Source organism: Marmota marmota, unplaced genomic scaffold (assembly GCF_001458135.2).
Source record: "Marmota marmota marmota unplaced genomic scaffold, marMar, whole genome shotgun sequence".
NCBI classification, from domain to species: Eukaryota; Metazoa; Chordata; class Mammalia; order Rodentia; family Sciuridae; genus Marmota; species Marmota marmota.
The window spans coordinates 39,775,819-39,798,042 of NW_026000016.1; the positions used below are offsets into that span (position 1 = coordinate 39,775,819).

General features: G+C 46.3%; 1 protein-coding gene across 9 annotated transcripts in view; it reads right to left on the reverse strand.

Annotated features, from left to right (window-relative positions):
* Nucleotides 1–1,040: 1,040 nt before the first annotated feature.
* Srgap2 (SLIT-ROBO Rho GTPase activating protein 2) overlaps nucleotides 1,041–22,224 on the reverse strand; it is a 242,435-nt gene continuing 221,251 nt past the window's right edge. For 4 of the 9 annotated variants that reach the window (XM_015483747.2, XM_015483746.2, XM_048809526.1 and 1 more), the window contains 6 exons: nucleotides 18,333–18,557; nucleotides 14,340–14,419; nucleotides 12,040–12,220; nucleotides 10,372–10,518; nucleotides 6,447–6,771; nucleotides 1,041–4,330 (listed from right to left, as the gene is read on the reverse strand). In XM_015483747.2, the coding sequence (XP_015339233.1) occupies nucleotides 3,947–4,330; nucleotides 6,447–6,771; nucleotides 10,372–10,518; nucleotides 12,040–12,220; nucleotides 14,340–14,419; nucleotides 18,333–18,557 (1,342 nt within the window). In that variant the 3' untranslated portion in view covers nucleotides 1,041–3,946. Of the gene's footprint in view, nucleotides 4,331–5,731; nucleotides 5,827–6,446; nucleotides 6,772–9,242; nucleotides 11,266–12,039; nucleotides 12,221–14,339; nucleotides 14,420–18,332; nucleotides 18,558–22,224 lie in introns of those variants that run through there. The other 5 variants (XM_015483750.2, XM_015483749.2, XM_048809528.1 and 2 more) reach the window with 4 other exon arrangements.

Sequence of the window (22,224 nt, forward strand, 5' to 3'; positions counted from 1 at the left end):
GAAGGGCATGACAGAGCTGAATACAAGATGTACAACTAGCAGATGGCAGTAATCAAATACCTAGAAGACCATGAAGGTGCTGGGCAGGGTGGCTCACACCTGCAATCCCAGCAGCTGGGGAGGCTGAGGCTGGAGGATGGCAAGTTCAAAGCCAGCTTCAGTAGCTTAGTGAGGCCCTAAGCAACTCAGTGAGACCCTGCCTCTAAATAAGAAATAAAAAGGGTGGGGATGTGGCTCAGAGGTAAAGCACCCTTGAGTTCAATCCCACTATCACCCAAACAAACAAAAATACCAAAGAATACCCTACCTGCAGACCCAGTTCCTCCTCTTGTAGGAAGTGAAGCCTCCAGGGAGCCAGTCTACAATCAGTTGCTTTGGGCATTTGGCAGCACACCCAGGCAGGAGTGCATGGTAGACTCAAACTGTTCATCTCATGGCCAGGAAGCATTAAATTGTTACCTTTGAATAACTTTTCCCTTTGACTTTGTTAAATCCAAATCTATAGGAGACAAAGCAGGCCTGGTATCCTCTACCCCTCCAGCAGTGCAGATATGTTGGTTAGCCCTTCCCCCAGATGCAGGGATGGGCCAATGGCAAAAGGACTCAGGGCTCTGATTGTGGCAGAAAAAGAACCTCTGGCTTCCCTTAGCTGGCAAAATTTCCAATCAACGTCTTAGGCCTCGTTCCTCCAAGTGGGGGATTCTGACTAAGGATAGAAATGAGAACAGTCCTCACTGATAACAGGGAAGGTGGAGGAAGGAAACGGTTCTCATGGCAACAGACTGCCCAATGGTTTACAAATCTCTTAAGTCCCACACTTGTGCTAAATGGAAATGCTGCGGGGAGAAAATCCACATTTCTAAATGTAACGATGCTGTGCCTTGGTGGGGGAGAGAGAAGGTGGCTGGATCTAAGGTCACCTCATCCCTCCTGTTGCCTGGCAGGCTGTTTGCATGAACAAATCACAATTCTTTCTGGGTCGCTGTATTCCTGACTCAGAAATTGCAGGGAGTGGGGAAGGGGATATGAACTGCAGCATCGAAACCTAAAAATGTATTTTATTTTGAAGTTGTGCTTTGGATTTTCCCCAATCCAACATCTGTTGAGTGACAGTCTTAGGTTCACACAAAGCATCTCCAAGCATACATACAATATTCCAGTTATCAACACTATTTTAAAGAATATACCATTTTACACAAACGTGACATACAAGTCAGACGCCACAACATTGCGATTCCCTGGAAGATCTAACTTCTCTTCTGAACGTGAAGTCCATGGACACCAGCCCTTCCAGTGGTCTGTTCCTCCTGGCGCTGGTGTCACTGCTCCTCACCTCCTTGGGGAGAAACCAGGGCGCCCTGAGGAGGTTGGCTGAGACCAGTGTTTCCAGTTTACAGGCTGCTGGCTGCAAACTCCTCTATTTTCCAAATTGGGATGCTGGTGGCCGCCCCCACCCCTTTCCTCAAAGACTGACCCTTCAAAGTCCACACCAGGAAAAGGATCCATGCCACAAGGGGCAGAGCGGGGGCTCTTTGAAGCATCATGCTGGTTTTGTCAAGCGGATCTGAGGACGACTGGTCTCCCCAGGCCTTGGGTGACCAGCTCCTTTTGGCTTTTCGGTGTAAAATCACAGTGTGCAACCTCAATTCCAGTTGACTGCATTAACCTCTGCCGATAAGGACTCTCCTCCTAATGGTTCCTAGTCCTCTCGACAGGACCATCTCGCAGGTGTCAGGAGCACCAGAGATGGGGAAGACAGCTCGGCTCCCAGAGTTGGGTTTAGTAGGTGACCACTCACACTGTTCAGTTCATGATGCAAATCAGCAGATGGACACTGACCAAGGGGATGGCAAACACAATTCATGTACAGGGTTGAAAGAGAAATAAGGCAAGAGCAACAGAACAGGCCCAAAATGCTGTCATTAAGAAAGCTTTGCTTTTACTTTCTTAGAAGGGAGGGTTTTGGAGAGAGGGGGGAAAGAGCGAGTATGAGAACCAATTTTGTTCAGTTGGATTAAAAGGAATGTCAAGTGAAGGGTGGACCTTTATTTTCAGTAAGGAAATAGATCCTTAGGTATGAAAGCCCCCTTGATTTAGAACCTGTGAAGTTGAGGTCAAGACAAGAACAGGCTACTAAAGAGCAACAAAGACTGAAATCTAAAGGACTGTGGGTTGCTTCTTACAGGCTGACTCGCTTTCCTGAAGGGGTTCTAGAGTTCTCTGGGGTCCAGGTTATCCTTCTCATTAGTGACCCCCACCCTGCCCCCAGGCTCCCCTTTCCCTTCAATAGGATGAGAAACACCTACCACTTTCCATAGATCCAACTACCAACTGCACATGTTGGTCCAAAAAGGATCTCTTCTAGGTCAAAGACAAGAACACTCTGATTTTACTACTGAATGGTAACCCACCATCTCTCCTGGACTACAGAAAATCATAAGGCTAACATAAAAATAGGGTTTTCAAGCTAGAAAACAAAGAGGAGGAATGAGTTTCAGCTTTAAATAGCTGCGACTTACAAGCCTGCGATATGGATGTTCCCAGTCCTGGTATTCCTGGGGCAAGTGTGACGCTAGAGGAACCAAGACCACATGCACCAGGTTTAGAGCAAACAAGGGCAACGGTTTTACATTTTGGAGGGGAACCAGGAAAAGGGCCAAAAGATGCAGCATCTGATTTTTAATTTTCTTTAGATTCTGGCCTTGGGAAGACTCTAGAGCCTGTGAAGTCAAAAGTTCCCTTACTTATCCTGTTTAAATACATGAAAACTGGTCTTAAGGGGCAGGGTCTCTCTTAATCTAACTAGGGCTCTACATGCCCCTGTTGGTCCCTGGAGAGAGACCTTATAAAATAACCAAACCAAGGGGTAAATGTAAAATAAGTTTACATTTGGGAAAAATTTCTGGATTAGCAAAGTGGAAACTAATTTTTAAATAGAATAATGAATTTTATGTTTTAAGTGCCCCAAAAAAGTGGAAGAAGGACCCATTTCTTACCTTTTTCAAACCTGCCATAAACACAATAAAACTTTAAGACTCTTTAAAAGGAACCAGCTATAAAACTGTTTTATATAGGAAAATGTCTTAAATGGAAAATGGTCCATTAGAGACAATGACAGGAACCCCGAGAAAAGTCTATACATTCAGAAAAAACTTTTAAAAGCTCCTTAATAAGATTGGGATGTACTTCTACAGTATGGAAGAGAGCAAAAGCAAACACCAGTGACCAACTCACAGCAATAGAAAGAAGACAGAGAGAAAGTCCCCACCCCAACACAGATTACAGAAATGTCCCATCCTGCTAAATTTGGAGAGATTTCAAATGCTAAGTTCTCTGGCCCAGACAGAACAAAGTTTGTAACGGAAACAGAGACCCCTGGTGGCTCTTATATGAACTGCCATATAATAACTTAAAAGAGACTGACCAGGAGGGAGAAGCAACACGTGCCAGAGACTAGAAAAACCTGTGTGTGTGTGTGTGTGTGTGTGTGTGTGTAAAATGAAGAATGGACTATATATGCATCTTAATAATCAGTACCCAAAATAAGATGCCACTGAAAGCTGGAGGCCGGAGCCAACCACCTGGTCAAGGCATCCCCTGTGGTCCAAGGGGACTGAGATCGAGTTCATGTCCTCATGACTTGCCTTGCCAGACTTCACAGTGACCTGATAATGAAAAACTCTGTCTCTGGCTAACCTAAGAACGGTACGTACTGCAGCTGGCTGGATTACGACAACTGGGGTAAGCAGAGAGCGATGGGAAGGGAAGGGAAAGGCGGTAACGAGGGCTTCATTCTCAAGGTTTTGGGAGATGGGGAGGCTAATTCCTGCAAGAACAACTTAGAATCTAATTTTTCAACTGAAGTCCCCAAGCTAGTTAAATAGGAAGATTTTAATAACAGTCAGTCCCTATAGTCCCCTTGTCTAGAACAATTAAATTATACCCCTCAGACAGTACAAGACTTGTCAGTGGACTGTGGGGAAGCTGATGAGTTGACACCAGGGCTAGTGGCATTTGTTTTGGGGAAGACGGTGGGCTTGGGCCGCGTGGCTGGTGGTTTGACTGGGGCAGCCATCTTGACAGACTTGACAGGCCGAAAGGCGCAGGCGATGTCCCCAGCAGTACTGGCGCTGCGCTGGAAGGCAGGCTCAGGGTCCTTGAGGAGCTGGGTGTGCAGGGGGCTGGAGGGCTCTGATGTGGGGGCCACCACTGGGGAGGTTTTGAGGGGCTCCAAGGTGTCCAGGACCACATCAGGGGTGTGCTTGACGCTGCTCTGCCTCTCCAGCTCCCGCAGCTCATTCAAGGCAGAGTTCATTGTTGCCTCAATATCCTGCAAACCAGGAAAAAGTAGGAGGTGAGACAAATGAAGGGACAAGTCCCCAAGGATCCTATTTCAACTGGATAGGCCAAGTCACGAAGAAACCAACTATAAAATGTCTAGATTATTTGACTTGGCCAAACTCCTTGACCGTATGAATGCTCAGAATGTAAGGAAAGGGAGACAGAGAGATTTTTACTGTCATGAATTTTTTTTTTTCCTTGTAGAAAGAGTGGTGGAGCTGATTTTTAACTAGAGTTCTTGGCTTTTATGCATAAAATATATATAATCCTGGGGGTGGATGAACTAAGAGTGGCCAGGAGTTGGGTTGTAAGCACACAGAGATTTATTATCCAATCCTCCCTACTTTTGGGTATGTTTGAAAGTATACATAGTACATCATTTTTAAAGAGGGGTAGAGATGAAGTATGATCTTTATTTTCTTGAACTTCAACGCCAAAGGTTAAGAGGATTCGTCCTTCTTCCTCTGGGGCAGGGTAGAGTCCCAAAGCCTAGATTAATCAGGACAACCCCCACCCTTCAATCATGGAGTCCAAACTGAAACCATTTCCTTCTACCCACCACCATGAGAGGGGAACCAAAGAGTAGCCAGGAGGGGGAGCCAAAGCCCACATAGGTGAATCACCTGCAAATCAATGGAACACTCCAGATCTTAGGAAATAGCAGTCCTAGCCCAGGATTAAAGAACCAAAGAACCTTTTTATGTAAGCCAGCTGCCTCCCAGGAAGACCTCCTAACTCCCCACCACCCTCCCCACAAACTTGTGTCTGGCACCCAAACCACCACTAGGGCTCCTTCTTGGGATGAAACTCATATGAAAGATTGGATGCTCCAAGCAAAGCCCCCATTAAAGTTTCTTTATCCTATGGAGTGATCCATGTTTCCATGTTTTCTCTTGACTGTGATTCAGTTTCACTTATCCCTATGACACTCTCAAACTTTTTTTTTTTTTTCCAGTACTGGGGTTTGAACCCAGGACCTCACACGTGCTAGGCAAGCGCTCCACCATTGAGCCACATCCTCAGCTCTCTCAAATCTTCTAAATGCTCTCACACCTCGGTCTCACGGTCTCACTCTGCAACTAGAGTCTTTCCCACTGTGCAGCTTTTCTGACATTCCTATTAATGTCTGGAAAAGGAAGGACCGGGGAGGATTCCCATGGGGCAAGGCAGCCTGCCTACAGGAGGCACACAGGCACAGAAGAGAAGGCCAGCAAAGCAAGACATCTCAGGCCCAGAGCTCAACACGGGGCTAACCAGTACAGTTCCTTAAGCAGAGCACCAACAAAATCAATAGAGACCACAACCAGCCGCTATTGCCCCTGGAGGATGGGTGAGGAGCATCTCAACCCAGTTGAGACACAGAGGGCAACAATGAGCCCTTAGTTCCTACCTGGTCTAATGAAAATTATATAGTTGGGAGAGACGTCTGAAAGAACTGGCTGGAGTGGCCCGGGTAGTCGGATTTTTAGAGATGGGATTGGATCTCTAATATTTCATGGAAAACAGAGTCATCAGTGCGGTACAGACGTGAAGGAAGACCCTACAATCAGGGAGTTCAGGTCCCCCTGCATTTGGAGCCTGTGGCTGGAAACCTTTCTAGTACTTGAGCTTCCAGTGTCGGAATATTTCTGAGTATTTAAGACCAGAATCAGGTTGTGGACCCATCATCTACTGACTACATATCAGATCAGTTTGAGGAAATGGAATAAGGGGAATGGGCAGAGATATACAAATAGAGCCAGAACTGTTCCTGAGCCTGAACCCTCAGGTAGCTTCATGAAAGTCTACCAGGGTCTTAAGATCCATAAATTGGGCTGAATGCTCTATCAAAACACTCTCACTCATTTTAAAATGAGTAGGCTTACAAATAGGTATGAACAAGAAACCAGAATTTTTTGCTCTTATCTTCAAGTTCTTGCTGGGCAGAGAGGGACAGACAATTGCTGGGCAAATGGTCTTATGAGGTCCACATGTCCAAGAGTCCCTGAATAGCAGGCACAAAGCATCATTCTGTCTCAGGTCCTGTCATAATTAACATGGACTGCCCAAGTAATAGTGACAGGTGTGGACTCATGCTAACTGCTTGTCCAGGAGCCAGCACTTACCTGTGCAATGACCTCAGGGTCCATGGGCCGATGGTTATTGAAGCTTTTTGACCTTCCTGCTGTGGCAGTCTTCCGGATCTGTGGACTGTCTAACCGATTTTTCAGGGATGAGTGGCGACTGATGGAATTGAGGCTCCCGTGCCCACTGTTGGAACACTTATCTGGCCCTTCCTTGGGGAGACTCTGGCTCATGATGGGCTGGGAGGACGGGCGGCAGCTAGCCCCCACCCCCGGGGAGGAGGAGTCAGTCAGGGAACTGCTCAGCCCATGGCTGTCACTCCGAAATGTTTTCCGGATGCTCCCAGATTCTGGACGCTTCCTTTGCCTTCAATCACAAACAGAAAGGGCAGGGTGATCAGGGAGCCCTGGCTCCAAGGAAGATAGGATGGGTGAGGGGGGCAGATGTTGGCACCAAGGGACTTCTGGAAGGAGAGGCACACAGAGCCCCCTTTCTCCTCAGTTCCGCCTTCTTTGGCCTTCTCCAAAAGTGTCTGTCCCCTGCCACCCCCACCTGGGCAAAGGAGAAATGGATACTTACTTGGAGGTTTGGGCTTTGAGTTCTGAAAGGTGCTGTCAGAAAAAAAACTTCTGATTAAGGGAATAATTTTGATGGGAGAAAGAATCATGGAAAGATCCACTCCATTACCTGCTTTGAACAGAAACCTAATGCCCCAGGTAGGAAATGTCTCACCATCACCAAGGAAGTGGGCAATAGATGGGAAGAGGACAGTTAACACTTCCAAATTTTAGCTTGTCTCTTGGTCCAACTACAGCAAGACTGTAATCATTTTGGGCTGAGGCAAGAGGCTGCTGGTGCTTATGCAGACATGGGACAGATGTTTCAAGCGGCTTCAATGTTGCAGACTCAGGGCTCAGTGTGTGCATTTTTTTCGGGTGGAAAAATATCCACATGACTCCTATGTCATTCAGTGCTGGGCTGAACCCTCACTCTGGGCCAATCTGTTTCATACCACTAAAGCTCTTGAATGAAATGACTTGGCAGAATCTTCTATGGGTGTTGCCTGATACTAAATATTTTCATTTTGTCTTGGAATCGGATTTTAAAGGACCTAATCTAAGAAGCCATGAAGCTGCTGGTTCAGAGAGCAGCTGGGCAGCTCTGATTTTGAATCTGTTAAGGGAGACTGGGGTGGAAGGAGGTGAGGCAAGACTCTGCAGAGAAGGGAGTCTATGAGGCAGGGCTGGTGCTCTAAGCCAGTCCTGGTTGTGTTCATTGCTGAGGTTTTCCTCATCTTTGTGGACCTGAAGCCTAGCCGGAGACCTGGTACATCGCAGCCGTTCTATGTAATATCTGCCTGCTCGGCATTTCTAACCTCATGAGTCAGCCGTTCTCAAGTGGAAAAAGGATATTCTCAGACTCTTAGAAAGCTCTTCTGAAATGAGCCCACCTCTGCAAAATTTTTTCTCTGACATCACTAACTCCAACTATAGAAATAATGGCTCTCTCCTTCCCCTGCTCCTCAGAGCATCCACAGCTCTGCTTTTTAGCTACAGCTCCATACAGTCTTTACCTTGCTAGACGGTGGCTCTGACACTGGGGGCCATGTCTTATTTGGTTCTGAATAGCCAGTACTTCTGCTCAGCACAATAGCAGATGCTTAATAAATGTGCTCAGTTAAATCAAAATGCCACACCCTAATAACTTCTTTCTGATTTTCTCTTTCCATTCAAGGATGGATGACTCACAAGCTTAAATATGCTGAACAGGCAGATTTACAGGAGTGACTGCAGCACACTGGGTCCCCAGTCAGGCCCTGGGGACATAAAGATGAGGAAGACAAGAGTTGTTAATTCCAGAGAGCTCAGTGTGGAACCAGTTAAGCACTTTTTGGGTGCAGACCAAGGGCATCTAACTCAGCCCTGGGGAAATCAGGGGTGTCAGAAAGGCTTCCCCCAAGAGGCAAATCTTTGGCATGAGTCTTGAAGGGAGAGGAGGAGCTGACCTGGTGAGGGCGGTCAGCAGATGTGAAGGCGGAGGGGGAGAGAGAACCCAGGGCACTCAAGGAATGGAAGGAGCTTGGAAGGATTGATGGGGCGAGGAGGCACAGACTAATTCCTGAGGGCCAGCCATGCTGGGGGCTGTCCCTCAGACACCAACTGACTGGCTGGTGTCTGGGTAGGCCTGAGAAGGCCATGGTGACAGAGGCTTGTCCTCTAAGAATTTCATCATGAGATTCTGATACTACTAAGTAAGGAGTTCAAGGGAAACACTTTGACTTTTTACCAGATGTTCTTCTTAGACTGTTTCTCCATCCCTCTCTATAATTCTTTTGTACAAGTGGCATCAAATATAATGTCTTAAAAAATATGTACCTAGGTCTGTGGATGTAGTCGGTGGTAAAGCACTTGACCAGAATGTGAGAGGTCCTGGGTTTAATCCCTGGTACTGCCAAAATAATTTTTTTTTTAAAGTACCTAACTAAATATCTGACTACCTCCACCAACCCTGCCTTGGTTTCTGGCTTAATAATAAGCTTACAACCTTATGAGTATAGGCTTATAATTAACATAGACTTGTAAATAAGGGAGAAAAATGTGATTAGCTCACAGTTACTTTTTACTAGCTGCCCTCCCAGAATGGCAGTATGCTGGAGGGAAGTATAAAATCCTCAATTTTTTACTGGCCTGAATTAAATTATAACTACACAGAGTAAGTGAGCTGAATAAACTACTTTATGAACTTGAGGGTGAAAGAGATGGAAAAGAGCCACGTGTCCCAACCACTCCCCCTGCTACCGTCTGGTTGGAAGAAAGCCAAGAGATCTGGTAACCTGGTGTAGTTTAAAAACAACAAGCATCTTTTATTCTCCTTCCAGTCTCAGTGTCCAGAGGCTACGTTAACAGGTTTTCAAAGTGCAAATCATTTCATTCCTCCAAAGCCAGAGGGGAATAAAAACTGTACATCATCTCCAATCCATATTCATCAGGAGCGCCCTGGGGCTTGTCATCCTGCTGGCTCTGGGCCAAGTTTCAGGGTCTGGCGGAAAGAGGTCTGTAGGCTTTGGGACTTGTTGTCTGGCCCCTTGAGATGAGATTAGTTCTCCAATAACCTGAATGCCTCCTGGGGAGGCAGCAGCACGCAGGCCAGGCGGGGGCGTGGAATCCCTCTAGACAGCCAGCTTGGGAGTGGGTGGAGTTAAAACCCCAGGATGTTGCTAATGGCACAATGAAAGCTGGGGGTCAGAGGTAAGAGCCTGCTGGACAGAGGTGGGCATCTGCAAGGGGATTGCTAGGGATGCTAATACACAGGGCTGAAGCAACAGGGAAAAAAAAGGAACATTATTTCTCTTGGTGTGAAAGGGCAGAAGAAAAGGGCACTAGGGGTCACACAATGAATAAAGAGCTCAGAACAAAGCTTTCCTGGGGGCACAGTGCTCCTCTCTCCTCCAAAGGAGTGAATGCAGGACAGGGGGAGAAACAAGACACGTGAAATCTAAATAAGTCCACCTGGCATAACATTAGCCTGGCAGAAGACACACAAGACTTTGAATCTTCAGACAAACAAGGGTGAAGAAAGACATGGCACACTATTATTTGAGTAAGAATTGGAAAAGAGAAGGCACCTCTAAGAAATAGTAGAAAACGAAGTTGCATATAGTGACCAAAGTTTTGGCCAAAGTTTTAGCCATATACCAGGAAGGCCTGGGTGGACAGACACTGCGGGAACACATAGTAAAACACCTTTCCACAGCATGAGGGCAGCTAGCTGGAGACCTGGCCTGTCCCCAGGCCTGTGCAAGTCTCCATAGGCCTGTCACCTTGCAGCAGCAATGAACACATGCAAAGCATTAGGCCCGGGAGCTGGGAGCCCTGCACGCATTGCGGAAATGGAGGGGTGAGGTCAGGGGTGAGGCTGGGTGGTGCGCGTTGTACAGGGGAGCAGAAAATGAAAAGCAGAGCTTACTTGTTGATGTTTGCAAGGTAAATATCGGCTACATGACCCCCACTGGGACAGCTGGCCCCCGCTCTGGCTGTCACCTTTTCTTCAGGTGGCTCAGAAATGACCTCAATTTCAGACTTGGGGCTGGACCTCTCCACGACACCGTCCTCGCTGGGGGAGAAGGGGCAGGCAGGCAGGGAAGAGGGAAAACAACAACAACACAAAAAGCAGTGTTAAATCAGCAAGATGGCCCCCCGACACACACACGCGACCCCACACGGCTCTGAGGCAGCAGCGACACCTAGCGGGGTGAGCTCTGTGAGCACAGGCGAGGAAACCTAGAGGCCTTCGGAGGGACAGGTTGTTTAAATAAAAATAAATAATCCGCTGAGTTCGTGGGATCCTCAGCTCCTCAGGAGAGCTTGGCTAGGGGACACCTGGCTTCGAGGCATCTGCCTTCTACCCCATGCTGCTTTCCTGGGGTGGCCGTGCTGGGGGCCACCTCCTGAAGGAGGCAGAAGTCCAGGTTGTGGTTTATCTGCTGAGGTCTCGAGCACTGCCAGGTAAGGACAGTCAGCTCTGCGGTGGCTCTGGAGATGCCGGCGTTGAGGCAGGACATGGCCACAGGGCCACACTTTTGTCGCAGCACATCTAGCCTCGCTTAGAGCGTCCAAGCCGGTCCCAGGTCTCTCCACTGCTCTCCCGGCCCCTCTGGCTACTGATGACAAAGAAAGCCCCTTCTCCCCCACAATTCATCTTCTCTCCATCCTGTAGTGAAGTCATAATGCTAAATTTGGGAGGGTCCTGTCCACGCAAAGATCGCCACCAGGTTTGCGATGTTATCAACACAGGGAGGATTTCCCCGCAGAACGAGCCAGGGAGAGGCTGGGAGGGTGCAGACTCACTCAGGATATCAACCTTTAAAAAATAATATTAAGGGAAGGACTAAAAACAGTGACACTGTATCTGGGGGAAAATGAATGGGGGCGGAGGCAGGGCAAGGGACAGGGAGGCAGGTGTGGGTGGGCCACAGGGGATACTATTTCCTGCTAAGGAGACACTGCTTCAAAGATTGGGAATAGCCCATCCAACGAGATCTCTCTGGGACCTCACTGGATACAGTTGATCCAATGAGAAACCATGGTTTCCTGACATCCTTTCCCCTGTTTGCCCCATCTTTCCCCAAGTCAACCTCATCCGGGTTAAGTGAACTAGGTCACTTCCACAAAGCTGGTTAAGCCACATTTTTCCTAGAAAGTAATTCCTCATTTTCATTTACAGGTAAGAAAGTGCCACCAATAGCTCAGCAGATGGGGTGCCCATATTTCCTTAAAAGAAGGACAGAGAAGTGAAAATGTTTCCCCATCCTAATCTTTCCAAAAACGGAAATGTATGTGGACAAATAAAAAGTCCACATTATCACTCATCAGGTATAAATGTGGATGAGCAATGGCCGGCAGGTCTCTAAACCAAATGGATCAGGGGGTGACTTAAAAAGGAAACAAAAAGTGGAGAGGTTTAAAAAATTCTCCATGGAGTTGGGGTGGGACCCCCTTCAAGGAACTGTAAACCTTGGAACTGCACTGGTTTTCCTTGGGGTGGTCTCCCTCATACTCCCATGGCTCTGGAATTGACATCTCACTCCCACAGTGCTGCCTGGGACCACCCCAAAGGTGCCAGGGCCCAACGTACGTGTCTTGGACAACGATGTACTGATGGGGGATGAGTCCGTCGATGCCATTGTGCCGGCCTTCCCACCAGTCATCAGAAGCCCGCTGGTAAAGCAGCAGGGATGCCCCCTTCTTGAAGGACAGTTCTCGGGCTGTCCGGCCCACGTAGTCAAACTTGGCAATGGCCTCGATGGGCTCACACTCTGAGAGGGCAGAAAAGAAGGAAACATGTATTGTTGGGACCTACAGACTCAGGAAACTGGTGGAAAAGCCCAATGAGCTGGACCAGCTCTGTGGTGGGAGATAACCCGGGGTGATATACGAAGCATGTGACTCCCATGCACATGGTGTGTCACTCTGAAAGCCCTGGTGTCCTCCTCCCTGCCTTCACTCCTGCTGTCTGTCTCTTCCACCTGGAATCCCCTTCTCTCTGCCTGATGAAACACATTAAGGCACTGCTTTCTCTGGCAACTTCTATGGTGTAAACATAACCCTTTACGTTGATTCTTCTTTATGATGATTCAGGTCATCAAACTTGCACTGGTGGGGTGTGGTGGCACACAGCTGTAATCCCAGAGTCTGAGGCCCTAAGCAACTCAGTGAGAACCTGTCTCTGAATAAAAAATAAAAAAGGACTGGGGACCTGGCATAGTGGTTAAGAGATTCTGGGTTCAATCCCTGCTACAAAAACAAACAACCCCCCCCAAACTTGTACTATATTTTAAAGACTTATTTATCTTTTGATTATATAATCACTCCAATAATTACACTAAATTTTAAGTAATTTATTTATGTTATCTATCATCCCCAGTAGAACATGAGTTTTTAGTCTTTATAAAGAGAAAATACTTAACCAATCAACTTTCTGAGGAGCAGAACATGGAAATGTGTTTTGTAAAAAATGCATGTGAAAGTAATTCAAAAAATTAAAAAAGGTTTATTTATGAATGCAATGGGTTTCTACTTTTTGTGTGGGGCTTCTGACTCCTTATCTGTGAAATGGGCTAATAGTGCCTTTTTTTGTGAATTTGTTGAGAGGAGCCAATGAAGTACAATTTGTATAAGTGCTCAGAGAGATGCTTAGCACTGTGTATGAGTAAGTTAGTCAATGTTATCATTATCTTTACTTGTTCTAGGCTGCAGGTAGAGATTAGACAGTGGAAACCTAGCACCTGAGAGTCAGATACTTTGGGTAGTAGAGACAAAGGCTGATTCAAAACAAGCATGCTTGGATGAGCTCTGGCTAGGGAGTCTGCGGGGTTAGGAGGACTGGAGATTTCACCACAGCAGGCTGAGCAGAGAAGGCCCATCTAGGCATCCCAATCTCAGTTCTCCAAAGTCTCAGTATGTCATTTGACCCCTCCGGCCTCCATCTCTCAACTAAAAAACTGTGGTCCTGTCTGTTTCATGAGGATCAAGTGACAGTTATCTCTTGAGCCTCCAACAGTGCAGGCTTGAGGTACCTGGAGCCCAATGATAAATCCCTAGTTCACCCATTCCCTTCAGAACATGGCAAATGACCACACTACTTCTTCTCACATCGGGGTATAAATAAGCAGCTCTAATTTTCTTCTCCTTTGAAAGTTGGCCCAGAATTGCAGAATTCTCAGCAAGGTAGAGAACAGGCAAAGCTTTGCAGACTCTGCCATTTCATTCTTGTGCCCAGAAAATTCTGAGGCCCCTTGTCAGCTGCTGAGACTCCCAGAGCCCAACTGATCCAGAAATGGAGGTATGGAACTGTTGGAAGCAGGGAAAATGTGCTGGCTGAACAGGCCCTAATAAATCACGGGCATAGCCAAGGGCTGGCGGCTGACAGCTGAGCATTCCACTCCTGGATGTGCACCCACCGGGCTGCTCAGCACTCTCATGTCTGTGCTGTGGACAGGGTCAGTTTTTCCAGTGGGCCGGCTGCAAGCGTGTGGTTTCTCCTCACTCCCTCTCCCCTCTGGCTCACTCCCCTTGGCTCCTGGCATCTAACTTCTCTATCCCCTAGGCTTGCTGTTTTTCAGATGAGCTTTCACTTTGGTCTCCAACTACTTGGCAGGAGTCTGGGCTGTGATAAGGGACTAGGACTGGGCTAGACAAGGAGTTGGGAGGCAGGGCAAGAAGACTGAAGGGCTACAAAAAAGTCTAGTTTCTCACTTGTGCTCAAATACAGAGACCATTCTATTTGAGGATGTCCCTCTAAGGAAGGGAGATAGGAGAGACAGGAAAGCAGCCAGGGAACTGCTGGGCAGGAAAGTTCATCAGGGGCACAGGACACATAACCACTCCCTGCTTTACCCCTAGTAGCCCCACTGACCAGGAAGCCGGGCCCCGTACCGTCATCACTTGTGTGGTGTTCTGCGGTCACATCCTGGGTTGAGTCTTCAGCCGAGGTAGTCTCTCCATGAGGGCTATCACTGCAACAGAAGGGACAGTAACTGGGATATCAGCATCTGCTTACAAAATTCTCTTTCCCTTAATACAGCCTCCTTGGAGCAAAGGGGTCATATGCTCTAAATATACACAGCAGACAAATGCTCAGGATGAAATATATACCCCTAGAGGTTCTCTGCTCCAGCTCCTGCTACAAAAACCACTTGAGATTATTTCGGATGTAGACTATCTCCAGACAAATGGAAATTCTTTTGAAGTTATCAAATAAATTCTCTAGAAAATGCAAAACTACTCAACTTCTTAAGGAGTTGTTTCTCTACATGAATTTGTTTCTGGTTTTCAAGGAGGGAGCCTGGTGGAGGGAGTACTGGACTTTATCATCAGATATATCTGGATCCAAAAATCATCTCTGACACTTGATAGCAGTGTGACCCTGGACAAGTACTTAATCTCTTTAAATCATAGTCGCCTCATCCATACACTGAAGAAAAACGATCTGTCCACCTCAGAGTTGAGGAGGAGTCAATGATATAATCTAGTGAAGCATTTGGCATAGAAGGGTATGTAGCACTACCTTTCCTTCTTTCTCCTTCTGCTTAATGTCCTTAGGTTGCTTTGTGGGTTAGCCTGTGTAGTGGTGAGAAAGTGAGTCACAGGCATGGGTGGAAAACAAGAATGGAGAAGAAGAATCTGCTGTGGATTAAATTCTGAAAGATGACAGGGGATGAAAGTCAAGATCTTGAAAAAAATTCACCATGCAGGGTAGAGAATTGGGAATGGCCGGGGAGATAGTAACTTTACTCCTGATCTCCCGGTTCAGGGACTTCAGAGCCGATGGAAGATCTTACTTCTTGAAAAGTAAAGAAAACCCTATTAGTGTCTGAGGTTTCCTCCTCCAGCAGTAGGAGGTAATCAGAGAGCTTTTCTAGGCACTATAGAAGACCCAACCTCACATCCTGGCCACACAGTCTCTACCTCTGGCTCTGCAGACACTCTCTTCCTGTGGGCACAGGTTCTATGGTCCCAGGAAGTTCCTCAAAAACTTTAGGTGACCAATTCAGGACACCCCTGATGGAATAAGTCAGTTCCAAGGAGGTTTATCAATTCCACAGGACATTCTGGGAGAATATCAGTAAGGATTCCTCTCTGTCAAAAAATAGAGGCACAAATTCCTCACCCTTTTCGGTGCTTCAAAACCTTCTGATGAGTTTGGTGACATCTTGGAAACCCTGGGTGGTGACTGTGGTGGGGGAGACAGGGGCACACAGGCAAAGGCACACAATTCCCCAGGATGGAGGTTCATTTACATGGTCATTCACTAAGGTCACAGTTCTTGAATTTCAGGGAGCCTTGGAAGGCTTGTTAAAAAAGAGCTGTCCCATCCTCAGAGTTTCTGCATCACCAGGTCTAGTTGAAGCTGGAGACTGCATTTTTCTCTCTTTCCTTTTTTTTTGTCTGCAATTGAGTTGGAGTGCTCTACCACTGAGCTACATCCCAGCCATTTCTATTTTTTATTTGAGACAGGGTCTTTCTAAGTTGTCCAGGCTGGACTTGAACTTGTGATTCTCAGGCTTTCGAAATGGCTGGCATTATAAGCATGCATCACTCTATCCATCTGGTGAGAATCTGCATTTCTAACCAGTCCCATGGGACCTGGATGCACTTTGAAAATCTCTGGGCTGTTTAAAGGCAAGATGATGCTTTTAAAGTTCTCTTCCAGCCATAAAATTCTATGCTTCTCTCATTTGATCCATCACCCCTAACAATACCCCTGATCCCCACCCTTCTCAATACTGGAGGTCCCCAGAAGGACCCCATCATGTGCTAGCAGGCAGTCCTAGAGAACCAGGTTCCAGTTTCAGAATGGGAAGTAATTTAAATAGGTTTGCTCCTCATATCCACAGCTGTGGGAGGCAAGTGGCTGGTGCCTTCTCCCTTGTGGTCCTGATCTCCTGGCCATTCTTTAGGGTCTTTGGGGCTCACCTCCTTTATCATCTTAGCTCACTTTGCTGCACTTCTTTCTCTTCCCAAAGAAGAAAGAGGAGAGGCTGGGAACTTCCACATGGGTGTGAGGCTCATGGCCCGATGGTCTCTCATCCCAAGGTCCCAGAATCCTGTTCCTTGCTGCCATTGGTCTGAGGCTTCCCATCTGGGTTATGATGTCAGGTAATGTCCCTAACTAATATTATGGTATTTCTAGAGACTGTTAATTAATGACAGACCAAACAGAGGAGGCTGAGAAGAAAACTGGAGGAAGGTGCCTACCCAGGAGAACACCCTTTAGGCTCTGTTTGCTGCCCTGGTTGGGGACTGAGGGGAAGTGGGGGTTCTGTTCTCCAGGTATTTGCAGAGCTGGAGGTTGAACCCAAGGCTTCACATATGCTAGGCAAGCATTCCACCACTGAGCTACACCCCCAGCCCAAGTAGTTTGATATTTGAGAAGTGAGGGCAGATGTTCTGCCTGATTTTCAAAGGCAGGTAAAGCAAGAACTGAAACACACCATCCACAGCTTTTCACTACTTATATACAAAGGGGAAAATCAAGTTTTCAAGTTATATGTATAAGGACAGCTTCCTGGAGCTCACCAGCCAGAGCCTGAGACCTGAACTGACCACCCTCCCTATCCACCACAAATTATCTGTCAGCGGGCCGTCTGAGGGTCCTCCAGCTCAGAGCCAGACCTGAAATCTGCAGTATAGCAGAGAGGAGTGGACTCAGGGATGTCACTGCATTAGGATGTTCACAGAGGCACAGATTATCAATTTCTTTACTGCTTGAGCAGGAGTCTGTCCTGTGGGGGTCAGGAAGAAGTGTGGACCAATTGGCCTCTAATTAAGTAAAGAGCCTCCCTTTTCCTCCCTACCTCAGTCAATAGCAATGGGGCTGGTGAATTGATTCCAGATGTTGCATTCAGACGGAATCCGATTTGGGTTGGCTTGTGCTTTCAGCTCAGGCTGAAACATTATTTAGGTGGAAAAGGGAGAGGGAGGAGAGGGAGGTAAGGGATGTTAGGGATTAAAAGAGAGAGACAGTTGTCTTTGATGGAAAATAACACTGAAATGGTATCATGGGTGGGGAAGGGAAGCTACATGGGGTAACGAATGGTCACTGTGAGAAAAGAGATCAGGGTTAAATCCCCATCATCAGAGTAGCCTGAAATACACTGTCACTGGCCTCTCTCAGTTGCAGTAGCTTCATTTCTAGCATAGAAATATGACTCCATTTTTTGGAAATGATTCATTATTTTTCTAATGGAGGGGTCTAGCAAAAATGTACCCTAGGGATTTCTTTTAGATTTCTGTTCTCATGCTAGGTCATAAAAAAACCTTACCCTACAGAATTTAATCCTGCTTCAGGGTGGGACATTGCCCAACCTGCTGAAAGTGAAGCTTACTCTTCTTTCTCTTCAAAAGTTTCTGAACTCATTCTAAAGTGTCATCTTACAAAGGCACAGTCAGGAAATCATGCCTCATATCTAAACTTTTCTCAATAAGAATGGGATTCCTTGGGCTCAGGACTGTCTTCCTCATAGCACAGGACAGAAGTCTGAGGGACATTATGGACTAATGAGAAGCAGTTTGATACACAATATTACTATTAATATTATGGACTAATGAGCAGCGGTTTGATACACAATATTACTATTAATATTGTATTAATAGTATCACTATTAATGTTATTGTCATTATCTTTCAGAATGGTCCTTACTACTCTGAACTCATAAAAAAGGGAGCTGGCATGAAGTGGCACTTACTCCATAGGTGAGGCTGAGGTGAGGGGACTGCCGGAAACATCCCCAGACCCTAGCAGCCTGAAAAGCCTAGGAGTGATAGGCTGGAGGACCTGGGGGTTTCCGTGTACTTTCACTTGACCATCTGGCCCCCATGCCAGTTGCATCAGTGACTCCCACCCTCATCCAGCCCTAAGCCCCCTACCAATAATCCTCCATGCTTCCTCCTCTGCTGTAGACAGGGCCCTCCAGCTCCCTGGGGTTTGGGAAGATGTTCTCATGTTGGATGATGATGGTTTTGATCAGCTCATTCACGTGGGCTTGGCAGGACACCTGGTCGTGGCCCTCTGGCACTGACATCAGCGAGGGCCCGAAGCAGATGGCGAGGTTGTAGGGGTCCATCATGTTCTCTTCACTGAACTGTGATAAACTGGAGGAGAAGGGAAAGGAGGCAAGCTGGAGAGCTCTCGCATGAATGCCCAGAAAACACAATCACAGAGGCACTGCCAAGAGCAAAGGCAGAGGGTCCACAAATGACCACCTGCCTTTCTGGGCACCAGGGGCCTTCTAGAAAGTTAGCTGGAGAAGAGGGTGACCACCGGATGGTCATTTAGGAGCCAAAGAGAGGTAAGGTGGAGGTTCCTACTTGGAAGTCTGACCTTCCTTTCTCTCCAGCTCACCATTCAAATGTTCCTTACCACTCCACCCTCACTCCTACCCTTGACCTTATCCATCCTGCATTGAGAACAAGTCACTCTGCAGATCTGAATATGGCTCCCACAGACCAACCTTCTAAGCTGCCAGATCAGATGGGGAACCTATGCTTTCCCTGGTAATAATATGGTCAGGAGACACAGGCATTGTATGCTGTGCACCCTTATTATATAGCAAAATGATCACGTTATTAGGGATTTTTATTCAAGCCTCTAAACTTGTTAAAAACAAGTAGCCAACTGATTAGCTTTTGTATTCCCTCAAGACATTAAATTTCTTTCTAGAACAGCTAATGCAATTGTTTTTTCATTTTCATAACACCTCTTATACTATTACATTCATGACTTATTCTGGAAAAAGTCAGCATGCTGTTCAAATTCTGCTCAGGCTTCTTCTGGATGCAGCCTGACTTCATTACTGGGTATTTATTTTTTCTGGGAACACCCTATTCTCAGACAGCAGCAGCTCCAGCCACACTTCCAACCTTGGCCAAGGACCTAAGGCCTTCAATCAGCCATTACACCTGGTGAGTCTCCAGTGTTCCCTGCTGTCCAGGCACAGAGGGCTGGAATCTCCCACCCCTCAAGCCTGAAGAGTTGTGAGCTCTACTCAGGAGCAGAGTTTTTCCCTTATGATCCTGAGCAGGAAGTTCCCAGCACATGATTCTGACAGATACTGAGAAAAAAACAGAGCCCTCTGATGCTGTGCTGCAGGCCTAAGACTCGGCTGAGTTTGTCTCAGCAGCTGTCCTTCTGAACGGGGCAGAGTTTATTTCTAATGTGTCCCACATCCAGACTCACATTACAAAGCTGGTTTTCCTCTAACCCAATGGTTCTCTCTTCTTGAGATTCTGATATGTGCCTCATGCCCCTTTGAGGGTCACTGCAGGACCTAAGATATGGCACAATGGATGTGAACAACTGCCACAGGAAGAAAGAGTTGAGAGTCACTGTTCTCAAGGACCTAGACTCAAATGAAAGGAGGCCAGTGATGGGGGTTATAAATCCCGGTGGACAGCCAGAAGGGGTGGCGCATGTCTGCAATCCCAGCTTGGGAGGCTATGGAAAGAGGATTCTAAGTTCAAGGTCAGCCTAGATAACTTAGTGAAACCCCATCTCAAAAAAATAAATTTTTAAAAAGGGGAGGGATAGGGATGTAGCTTAGTACAGCACTCTGGGTTCAATTCCTAGTACCAATAAGCAAACAAACAAAACCCCCTGAAACAAAACAAAACAAAACAAAACAAAAAAACCCCAAACCTCAGGGGCTGGATTGCTTCACAGGAGTCCTTCCTTGAGTGTATGTGTGTGGTACTAAGAATTGAACCCAGGGCCCTTGCTCATATAAGACAAGTGCTCTACACTGAGCTACACCCCCTCAGCTCTTTGTAAATTGTTATTTTGAGATAGGGTCTAACTAAATTACCCAGGCTGGCCTTGAACTTTTAGGCTTCCTGGCTCAGCCTCCCAAGTAGCTGGGATTATAGGTAATGCCCTCCTGTGCCTGGCTTTCACAGAGGTTCTCAAATATTTAATTTTATAATCCTTCCCTGGGTCTTGAGTTAAAAGGAACTAGAGATTTAGGAAGTTTGTAAGTGTACTTCTTGGTCAAATTCAAACCAGAGAGACAGGAGAGATAATTACCCTGGTAACCTCAGTAGGAAGGACTGAAGCAGGAGGTAACACAGGCTCATACTGAAGCTAACCCCAGGCTGGTGAGACAGGAGGCTTCAACAAGGCCTTGTCTCTTTCGTGTGATCTGACAGTGTTTTGGTAACATGAAAGAAAACCACAAGTTTCTGGGAAGCCTAGTGGTCAGAGGGAAGCAAACTCTAGCACTGTGAAAGATGAGGAACGTAAGAAGCCAACTAAGGAGAGGACTGTGCATTTCATAGGTAGTTACAATGACCACGAGCTTGAGGAGGATGTGGGCTGTGTTCTCATGAATTTAGGCCCATTTTATGACTCCCATTAAAAAACCAGACCAAGGTCCCTTTCTCTCTTCCAGCGCATTGTGGGAACATCCAAGTTAGTGGCTAAAGTAGTGGGTCTTAACTATTTGGGGGACACTGGGCAATATAGCAAGATTTGATCTCCACCAGACCAAAAAAACAAAACAAGACAAAAACTAGGGATTCTCCAGTAAACGTACACAGTTTTGTGCAATATTTCATGGTGTTAATAATCTTTGAAGACTCTAGAGGCTATAGCTAGTATAAGATCTCAAACGCCAGCTGGGTGTGATGGTGCATGACTGAAATCCCAGAGGCTGAGGAGGCTGAGGCAGAAGGATCACAAGTTCAAAGCCAGCCTCAGCAACTTAGCAAAGCCCTAAGCAACTTAGTAAGACCCTGTCTCTAAATAAAAATGAAAAGAGGGCTGGGGATGTGGCTCAGAAGTTAAGCGCTTCCAAGGTTGTCCCCAGTATGGTGAGTGGATGGATGGGGATCTCAAACACTAAAGCACAGGATCTTTATTCTTATAAAAATACCTGAGATGAATAGCACTGACAACAAGTCTCTGCTTTAACATTGTATATTTTCTTTTTGCTGCTAACTTATATATATGCCATCTCCTTAAGAATTCTACTGTTTTTCTTCAGTTTGAGTCTATGACAGGAGTGAATTCACCTGGTAGATTTGAACTCCTCCTCTTGTGTGTATCTTAAAAAGGTATGGCATTGTGGTTTTGCAGGAAGGAGACAATTGGGATCACCATGGTAACTTATTTTTCATCATGCACTTTTCTGGATTTTTTACTATTTGATATGTGCATTTGTCTGACTAGATTAAAAAGAAAAAATAAATAAGTAAAACATTCCAAGGATTTTAGAGTAAAACAGGCCTGATTTTTGAGTCTTGGCTTCATTGCTTCTCACTAGTTCCCTAATTAGGTTCTAGTTTCCTAGTTTCTTCATTGTAAAATGGGGATAATTCTCTGCCTCCTTTAAGGGGCTGTTGGGGAGATGAAACAATGGCACAATATATGCAAGGCACTTAGCACAGTGCCTAGCACACAAGTTGTGTTCAACAAATATTTTCTGTAATTATAATATCCTAGTTGCTTTTTGATATAGAACAGGGAATGGAAGATAGAGCTGCTGGCATTTGGCAGTCATTAATTTATAGGATTCTAACTATTTTTTGTTCCCCAACAGGCATTATCTAATAAGCTGAGGACTCCAGATCCCAAAATCAAAACTTTAAATCCTCAGAGACAGCATTAAGCTTGTGGCAGAGTTGTTTTGATTTTGCAATGCAGGGCTTGGTTGCATGGAAGGTGAGCACTCTATCACTGAGCCACCACCCCAGCCCTGATTTTTAAGTTTGAAAGGGATATAGTAATACCTCTCATCTTAGAAAAAAAAAAAAAAAAAAATCCTGT